The sequence below is a fragment of the Montipora capricornis genome, chromosome 4 (assembly GCF_036669925.1).
Source record: "Montipora capricornis isolate CH-2021 chromosome 4, ASM3666992v2, whole genome shotgun sequence".
Lineage (NCBI taxonomy): Eukaryota > Metazoa > Cnidaria > Anthozoa > Scleractinia > Acroporidae > Montipora > Montipora capricornis.
In genome coordinates this window covers 29285959-29295958 of record NC_090886.1, presented here as the reverse complement: position 1 = coordinate 29295958, position 10000 = coordinate 29285959, and the positions used below count along the sequence as shown (strand labels likewise).

At 39.8% G+C, this 10000-nt stretch overlaps 2 protein-coding genes across 2 annotated transcripts in view; one reads left to right on the top strand and one right to left on the bottom strand.

Moving 5' to 3' along the window:
* Positions 1-9453, top strand: part of LOC138045898 (WASH complex subunit 5-like) — a 47366-nt gene extending 37913 nt beyond the window's left edge. The window contains exons 25-32 of the mRNA XM_068892531.1: positions 246-345; positions 1297-1376; positions 1665-1768; positions 2654-2783; positions 4357-4453; positions 4895-5054; positions 6676-6763; positions 8321-9453. Of these exons, the coding sequence (XP_068748632.1) occupies positions 246-345; positions 1297-1376; positions 1665-1768; positions 2654-2783; positions 4357-4453; positions 4895-5054; positions 6676-6763; positions 8321-8380 (819 nt within the window). The 3' untranslated portion in view covers positions 8381-9453. The remainder of the gene's footprint in view (positions 1-245; positions 346-1296; positions 1377-1664; positions 1769-2653; positions 2784-4356; positions 4454-4894; positions 5055-6675; positions 6764-8320) is intronic.
* Positions 9454-9470: 17 nt separating this feature from the next.
* The window catches only part of LOC138045900 (melatonin receptor type 1A-like), a 1061-nt gene continuing 531 nt past the window's right edge, over positions 9471-10000 (bottom strand). Inside the window, exon 1 of the mRNA XM_068892534.1 lies at positions 9471-10000. This exon is cut by the window's right edge and continues 531 nt beyond it. Within this exon, the coding sequence (XP_068748635.1) occupies positions 9525-10000 (476 nt within the window). The 3' untranslated portion in view covers positions 9471-9524.

Here is a 10000-nt window from a genome sequence, read left to right as displayed (position 1 = left end):
CCCAGAGGACGATTACGAAGTCCTTATAGGAATAAAAAAAACAACGGGTGTGATAAGCTCGACTGGTTAACAAGTGGCTTTAAGCATGAAAAGTTAATTTGGAAACTAGTTAATTCGGGAGTTAATCTCGTGTTCGGAGCCAAATCTACTGTAATTATCATTACTATTAATTTTTTTTTTCGAGAAGTTAATAGTCCTCGAGAAAGAGTAGACTGAGCCTCATATTTTTCTGCTTTTTGTTGTAGAAATTTCAAGCCCTGCTAGTAGGAGCTTTACGGGAGAAATTGGTAACAGACACCTTGACAGGGCTATCAAAAGTTCTTATACCATTCAAAAGTCTTGTTGGTAAGTGATACTCTTACTCCTTAAGACCGATCGGGTGCTCTATGAATAGGGTCGCAATAACTACTCAATGGATAGAGCTTTCTACTTGTGTAAGTTAATACTTCACCCGTTGTCAGGCAATTAGCGTATAGTCGGCAATACAGTTTTTAAGACATTTCTATTTTTCTTTTTTTATTATATAAATCATCACCAGATGATGGCGTAACGAAATCGAACTAAATGTGAAGCGCCTCTTTGTGGCAGCCTCCATATTGTTTGTTTATTGTAGAATATAATATCATTATATGATACATGTTCAATTTGCACTACTCGGAGTTAGCAAAGCTAGTCGAGGAGTGGTTACACGTGTATAAGAGAGAGAACAAGTAGAGAAAGCTACGGTATTCAGTTACGTTTTACAAACAATACATTATAGAACGAAAAAGTATACAAATAACTAGTGTACAAAGTATACAGTCAACTACGTAAATATAATATAAAATCAAATCAATACATGGTGCAAATATGAAAAGCCAAAGTATTAAGATATTTTTTTTAGCAAGAAAGATAAATCAATAAAGTCATTTTCTTCTGAAAGTCTTTGGAGTAGGATATTATGGATTTTAATTTTAAAATTGTTTTTGGATGGATGGAGAATTTCACGAGGTAAATTATTCCAAATTTTTACACCATTTCTTGAAAAGGATTGAATTTGTTTGCCATATATGACAAAGAGTAAGTTGGTGGAGTGTCATGGAACGATGGTTGTCCACCATTGCAGGAAGTTAGATGCACGCCAATTTGATTAGCTTGACAAAGTGCTCTTTTACCCCGCACTACTTTAACATCACCTGTGTCTCGAAATGAAGTGTCTCCTTAACTCTACTCATCTCGGAATTATAGACAGTTACCAAAACCCTGACCCTAACACGAACGCTAACGGTAACTCTTATTGCATGTCATTCTATTCAGCCTCACCTTACAGAGTCTACCCTCCAGTCACGCAGAAGTTGGCTCGACTGTGGACTCAGTACTGTGATGTTATCATGAGGGTACGCTACCTTACTATCTTAGTATCTTTTCAGAAAACAGTTTTAGTAACAACAGAGACTACAATGAACGTACAATGTAGGCCTATAATTTTAGCAAAGACAGCTCCACTAGAGAACCAGTCAAATTATAGTTCCTAATTTACTGTAGTAAATGAGTAACTATAATCACCCACTTCCCCCAACGAACCTTGCAACGAAGACGTTTTTGGGTCCACTGGGATGTTATTGGTTTGTTTTTGAAAGTTTTTTTAGGCTTTGTTGATTCAAATTCCATTGTTTTTATTTCAGGTGGGCCAGATGCAGCTTATCAGGCGACAGATTGCGAATGAGCTCAACTGCTCATGCAAGTTTGACTCGGTCGTTCTCCACAATGCTCTGGACTCATTCAACAAGTGAGAGCGCTTTACTTCCTAACACATATTTCTCTGCCCTATTTTCTTTCCCATCTGATTCGATTGTTTCTCCAATTCACCTTTATCACTCTGGAGTCCGTGGGGAATAAAGGCTTTGTCTTTGCATCGTCTGTGCACGTCTAGCCTCACACAGAATGAGGTTAGGCGTGCAAAATCTTTTGTTTGGGCATTAAGTGATACGGGTCTGGACACTTCACGTTTTCGGTTAGAAAACACACTCTTTCTTTCGTACCACAAGAAATTCCCTCTTCATCAACAAAACCCGCCTCCACCGCCGAGCAATGTTGTATAGCTGAAACTTCTCGGACACAACCAACAACTAACATTTATTGGGAGGTGTGGGGGCCCCGAAGGGGTGCTGAAATAAAAGAGTGGGGGTGGGAAAGGGGTGCTATAATGAATTGTTAAGTTAGCAATTATAGAATTAAGTACGAATGAAATGCGAAAGTGTCTCGACACTTTTGTCGCAGATCTGAGCTTCCCTTTGCTTTACTCTTTGAACAACGTGGCTAGCGCGTTTACGAAATTACATTATGGGTGACTTATGCCCGATGTTCTTCGACTATTTCTCCAACTAAGGGTGCGACTTTGTATGACCTTGCGGTTGTTGCGTTTTTGCGGTCGCGTTTTTGAGTGTGATACATTGGGAGGCGCAGACCTCAAGGTAAAAATTCGCGTGAACTACTGACACATAGTGCAAGCTTAAGCAAGAGAAGATTGACTTTTCCGCAGGAATTGTGTACTATTGCGCTGTTTTCCAGTCTAAAGGGTTGGCAAAAGCTCATTTTCAACCTTTTTTCTCTTCTTTCAAGTCATGTCTCATCAGCTAACTTCAAAATCTAAATTATTTCCACTTGATTTCAGTGCCCTTTTGCGTGATGTCGAGGCTCATTACCAGGATCCCACTCGGCCATACCCAAAGGAAGAGAATCCTTTGATGTTTGAACTCACGTCATATCTTGAATGGGGTGGAATTCACAACCCGCTTACCAAGGTTTTGTCAAGAGTGTTATTTTACTGTTACCTTAGTCTTCTTGGATTCGCTGTTCTCGTGCACGTGATGCCTTTTTCATGTCGACCTGTTTTTTTTCAATGGTTTAAACGTTCATGGCTTGACCAACAATATGGGTCTAAAAGAATGGAGGGACTTCTTCTTTTCAACGAGACATCTGAAATTAGATTGACTTTGTGATCTTTTCAAATAAATGCAACTAATTTTCAGTGGCGGGAGCCCATAACAATTAGCTTACGTTTTCATTACAGTGTTTGTAATCCAAATTCTGAAGAAAGAAAAATATTTTTGGCAGGATATTTGGGCTAAAAAAATGGAGATCGCTTTCATTCAAGTGGCCATGTCACGCTATTTTAGGGAGTGCCGTGACATGCAAAAAATACCAATAAATAGACCAATTTCAATATATGAAAATTCAGTCCTGGCTCTGGGCAATAAATATAAGGATTTGATTTGATTTGAGTTTATTCCCTAGAGCCTCGAGATAATGTCTTTTGTTTAGGACTGAATTTTGATATATCGAAAGTGGGCTATTGGAATGGAACGTGGCAATAACCACTTCAAACTATAGAGCAACCGAAAGTAATACTACAATGCTAAAAAACTGCATGCATTGCAAAGACATGTCCAAGATGGAAACCGACTTCATTTGGGTAATCTTGAAAACAGTGCCCAACGTTTTTCAAGTTTTCATCAACTCGCTTGTATAACTGTTGTTTTTTCCTCAGAATCACCTTGTTTGTGATGTAGAAAGAATCTTTTCGACAAAGAAATTCCATATTAACATTTTCGAGTTCAAACCTCGTGATTCATTCATTAAGTAGAGATTTCTCCAAAATACCCCCAAAATGCTGTGACACAACCACCTTAATAACTTTGTTTTCTGAAGGAAGGCAGAGAGGATTCCAATGAAGCTCATTGGTTTGTGTCGAAGCCCATACTGATATAACTGAAAACAACCTCGTTACTTCTTTGTTTGAGTTTGAGTTTGAGTTTGAGTAAAGCTCTAGCACTTGGCTTAGTAGCATGGCTTCTGGCTGTTATACACAATTGTGGTCTCATTCACACAGTACCCCTTCAAGCTAATCCTGCCAAGCCGACCACATGCTGGAAAGGTCAGACCACAACACCGGGAACACTGTCCCCTACTCTTTTCGAATAGTGTGTGGCATCTTTAACATCCCACAGAGTTAATGAACAAGGGCTGTGAGACGGGACCTCCGGCTTATCGTCTTTATCCGAGAAGACCTTGAAGTCTAACCATTTGCAGATGTAGTTACAAAGGCAGCACTTTCTACTCAGTTATTTAAAGACCCAGAATGTTGGTCCGGCCGGAATTGAACTCACGACCTCCCGCGTGACAGCACGGTGCTCAACCAACTGAGCCACCGGTGACCCGGATCATAACATATGCTTATGCATTACATACGGTTGTGCGCTCCTGTTCAATATTAAAAACAGTATAGGAAGTTAAAGAATCCACACGGTTGTTTTAGAAGGAACTCCGTTTTTATGTTGTTCTCTCTCATGCATCAAAATTGTTTCTCTATTGCAGATTTATATTACTACAAAGAAGTACAACTTCTTTGCTCTGCTGAACTTTCTCTGTGTTGTTGCTCAACTGTCAAAGCTTGTCTATGTAAAGAATGTTGGTTAGTAAATAACATTTCGAAAATGTGTCATCAAACAACTGGTTCATATATTTCGCTGGGCGCATATCGAATTATACTAGTGAAAGTTTGTTGTGCACTAAAAGATACTGCAGTTGCTGCGTCTCAAACAACTATAGCGATAGTTTTATTTTTCGCGATGGAGCCGCAAAAATAATGGTGACGCGGTATTTTCAGTCGCGGCTTATCCGCGGCTTTGTCGCGCGCATGGATCACATACATACATACATACATCTTGCTGGGCTCGCAGGCTACAGCATTGCTATGCATAACAAAAGAAGGCGGTAAGAGTAGTAATAGAAATGAAGGCAAGTAAACTGCATCATTATTCATATACATTTTCTTCACTCCACTGATTTCAATGCATGATGTTCTAGTATTCTACAGCCCTTTCATCGTTCTTTGCCTTTATTGTAACAATAGGAACAATGGTGGCCAGACGTCCAACGGATCAAATTGACAGTGCACCTTTTGTAGTTGGCATGATAACAGTCCTGAAGCAGTTCCATTCCGAATACACTGAACATTTCCTGGCCTACTGTGGCCAGTATGTTAGGTCTTTAATTGAAACATCCGCCACTAAGTGAGTATGCCTCGATTGTCCGGGAAGTGTGGCCCTGAGAAGAAATGTTGTTTTTGACTGACGCTTCGACAACACGAGTGGAATACTGTACTCGAAAGATGACTCCATGCACAAACAACACTTCTTTTCAGGACTACACTTAACCGTTCAAAATGTAATTTTTCATCAATTTATGTCGTTCCTCGGTTCCAAAAATTTTCAATTAAAGGAAGAAAGTTAAGTGGCTTCTGCGACTTTAGGAAATCCACTGGTATTCCATTCTTCTTTTTGGCGGATGGATGTAAATGCAAGCAAAAATATCTGTTCTAAAATTTTGGATCTTGTTAATAGCTGTTTCTGTTTTGCTTTAGAAATATTTATTGGCTTCATTACGTTCAGTCTGCATTTTTATAGGTCTCGTCTGCGAACAACCATCCTCGTAGATAGCGGGACAGTCAGTCAGGGCGAGACAAATGAATCAAGATCAAAATTGTGACTAAACTTTTTGTAGTCGCGATTTTGCTCGTTAATTCTTCGTCCCGTCCCTACCTACCCCTTGGGTCTGAAGATGGTCTGCGAACAAGATAAATTATCATTCGATGTATTTTGTCCTTTCTTTTCATTGGCCGAGAGCCCACACGTAACCTGCAAATAACTGCCAACAAATAAGTGTTTTGCTGCAAATAATATTCTGCTCATGCGCAATTGAAATCACGCTCTTGTGAGAAAATGGCCGATCGGTTCCCCGAGCTGTTAGAGAATGATTCGACATCTTTAGTTGATCGAAAGAACAGTGCGAATGCTAAGAAAGGAACAAAAGTTGCACTAAGAGACGAAGAGGCACTCGTGTCGTCGATGCGAAGGACAAGTTGGCGAATGCGTATGTACTGGTCATGAAGAGATTTTATGCTGAAGCCAGAAAAAAGAACGGCGAGCTTTACACCAAAGCTTCACTTGTCGGGATACGCCTTGAAAACTGTGAAATTCTTCTGCTTTGTTGATGCCTAGTGTTATTGAACGTTTGACTGTAAGTACAATTTGAAGTCTACAAATATAATTATGCTGAGAAGGAAGCCAATTGATTGGTGCCATTACTCGACTCTGCAAGGCAGCGCGCGGTTACGGCTTCCCGGAAACAAAAACAAAAAACAAATTCGTTGATCGAATGATAAAACAATTATTGAACTCGGTTATCGCAAAATATCGTGATTTGTCAGTGTCTCGCAGATCAAATTATTTGCCTCAGCCTTCGGCTTCGGCAAATAATTGATCTGCTCGCCACTGACAAATCACGATATTTTGCTCAACCTCGTACAATAATTGTTAAATGTTTGCAGTAGGGAGGCGAAAGTTATTAACGAGGTAATGTTTTTTCCTAATCCCTGGTACCTGTGAATCTAACCAGCTGTTGTATTGTAAGATCTTGAAGTGCGCCATTGGCGTCATAGGGCAGTATTTCCTAGTCCTCTTCAAATTTTGTGGAGTACAAATGCGCGCTACAAAATCCATTATAGTAATCAGTTGCAACTCGACATGGTTCCGACCGCTCAAACTCCTCTGTCTTCAGCTGCTCAAGTTAAGAGAGGCCATGTGTTGTTTAAGGCCTGATTTACCTGGTGTATTATTTGTTTTTCTGTTGCAGTGTCAGAAGTAACGAGATCCCAGCGGAAGTTGTGAATCTGTTGGTTTTCATGGAGGACTTTATCATGTACAGCCAGCTGCCAAGAAAGGTAGGTGGAATAGATCTGATGGTGCACAAAGGTAATACAGAACTCTTCTGTTCACTAAGTTACCCAAGTATATGCCGCATTTGCTTATCACGGGTGAAGTGCGAGCAGGTTAGAAGTGAAGATAACCTTGGGAAATCCTCAGATGCAAATAAGTTCTTTACGTGGGCCTCGTTTGCATGTTCGTCCCAGTCCAACCGCTAGGTCATGAAAGAAGTTTGTTTAGAGAATGATGCATTTGTGTTTAAAAACTTTTGAACGGATTTGAATCCTTACTACCACTACCACTACCACTACCACTACCACTACCACTACCACTACCACTACCACTACCACTACCACTACCACTACCACTACCACTACCACTACTACTACTGCTACTGCTACTGCTACTGCTACTGCTACTGCTACTGCTACTGCTACTGCTACTAGTAGTTTAATTCTTAAGAAACAGCGCATAACAATGGTAAAAAATCGGTAAGAATAGAAATATATTAAACTAAAACTCATAAGTCAACGTTTGTAACCATAAAATAAAAAAAGTAGATAAATAAAAATGTATGTATAGAAAAAAAAAAAGAAAGTAAATTAGTCAAAAACTTTTTAAAAAATCTGAATTTGAAGAGTTTTGATCACGTGGAGTTGTTAGTCCATTGATTTGTTGAAGCCGCTGCTTCCTTGTTTGAAATCATCAAGCGATTACTGCGTAAAAATATCCATTCACTTGTTGTCTTTGTTAAGGACGATATTCTTGCGTGTTCAGTTACTACTTGATACCTTCGAGTGAACTAGGAACCGATTGCAGGCGATTTTCTTGTCTTGTCGTCCTGCCTGATGGTCATAAGAAATCTCGACCTTTTTTGCAGCTGGTCGCGTGATCATGTTGGTAGGTTTCCTAGGGGGCCGTTTCTCGAAAGTCTCGAAAACTTTTCGGGCCCGAAAAGCGATTTATGGAACTGCCAACCGCTTGTTTTGGAGAGCCGATCTTTTAACATGTTTTCAAGGTAACAAAAACAAGAATGGCTGTGAAGTTTGACGACTTAAGTCCTCTCCGTTCTTGAGTTACAAAGGGAACACCCGAAAATGGCCCGTAAAGTTTCGGGACTTTTGAGAAACGGGCCCCTGGAGCCCATCAGTAGGAGCCTTCCTCCGAATTGAATTCTTGATCGGGCGTTTTGACAGACCTAGTTATTTTTAGAAACATTTTCTCGGGAAACAGCGTTTCCTTGGTTACGGTTAGCCAATCAGTGCTGTAGATTACGCATATACGATTTGGCGTGAATTAGCTCTGGCTGAAACATGGCGGACAGACGGGAATCAGAAAGCTCAAATTCAGAGGTAGAAAGAGAAGGCGCCTACTAATGGACTCCTGGTTTTCACAATAGCAATTTTCTCAAATTTCTTGCTTATCCCACTGCATGGAAAAAATACTCCCAGAATTTGAGAAGTCATGTGTCCAGAGGCAACAAGGGTCACTTTTTCTGCGACGAGGGATGAAATGCGAAAGGCTTGGGACCGAGGTGGATTTTTTGACAGATCAAGTTCTTTTTATTTTATTAGGTTGTTGAGGGCCACATTCCAAGTTACATTTTCGATCAGTTCAGAGTTCATCTGGCATAATAGACAAAGGACAGCGAGAAGATAAAAAATGGAATAGAAAATCACCTCCGCAAAATTTTGGGACCGTCCCGCAGGATTTGTCGTCTTTTCTTTCGTGAATTCAAAGAAATGTATTTGATGCGTATGTGATCTGAGCAGGGCATTTTTGTTATTATGTTTCGATGTACGATAGACACCCGAGCAAATATGCACGCTGAGAAACAAACGACTACAATGACTTTCAGATACATGAAGTTTGCTATGCAGATAGTTTGATTGTTTTTTTTTTTAGATTTCTATTAGGAAAAGAGTTTGGAAGCTGATCACAGACAAAGTATCAGCAGAAAAAGAAAAGTTGGAAAATTCCCAAAGAAAAAGAAAGGAAATTGAACGCAAACTCGGTAAAAGCAAATTTTCGCGGCGAGAGTTTTTAGCGCGTGGATTTTATGCTTACCACGATGCGTTGTGTGCTTCAATACGTCAAATTAACCTCAAATAAAAGGTTTCAAATTACCTCAAAAACTGATTCAGATTGCAAGTAAAAGATTAACCAGTTGCGTGGTTGCTGTGACTTGACGACTGACGTTCTCATTTTTAGTTTACAGTTTTAAATGTACTTATCATATCTGTGAAAAGTTTAGTATGAAAATATATCGAATTACGATAACTCGTGCGAGTAAAGTATTTTTCACCAAGTGATAAGGAAAGAAATGTGTTGTTTTGGTAAGGCAAACTCTTTTTAAGGCAATACAATAATGAACGACCTTTAGCGAAACTCTTTCCATCAATTCTATTCTTCGGTCGTCGCAGTACGATTAACAGCACTCGAAGCGGAGACCGCGATGTGTCGATATTTGGAGAGAAGTTAAAGATATATCGTCGTCCAGTCCTATTTTGTCAGGATTAACGTCTTCCTCTCTTGTAGTTAGTTTCCTCTTTTATCTTTAAAAATATGTAGCTTAACCCAAAGGGCATATAATTAGTTTACCTATAGTTTGTCCCTTCCCCGTTCTTTCCTTGTGTTAGTCTTATTGCTGTTGTAACTAGTACGAACTGGAGGAAATAAAATGAAATGAAATGAAATGAAATGAAAAGAATGAAAATAATGACTTGTTGTAATGTTGTCAAAACTCCTCTTTTTGGTTGTCGCCCTTTAAAGTTTTGCTTACACGACTGAAACGTTCCTTTGTGCTCCACCTTGTTGAGAGGATTGTTGCACCGTAGCAGCCCTTCTCCCGAAAAGCCCTTTTAACGCATCTCGAAAACTCTTAGTCCGCATCCAGTAAACAATAGGGTTAACGACAGAAGTGAAACTCACAGAAAATGTCGAAAACATTCGGGCAAAGCGGGGAACTTGAACAGGGGTGAATACAACAAAACCGATAACAATCGTCGGTAGATAACAAACTGCAAATAGGCATATTACGATGAATATTGTGTTTGTCTGTCTTGTTTCTTGTCTGTTCATCAATTCCAGTTGTCTCGAACAAGAGCGTGTTGCGAGCAAAAAATTGACGCTACGATGTCGCTTTTTCACGGCTCTAAAGATCCTCGAGTAACAGGCCACGATAACAGTGGCGTTCAGCATCAAGAGGAAAAAGAGGAACACGTCGAAGGAAGGGCTGAAATTGGTTTCGTGAA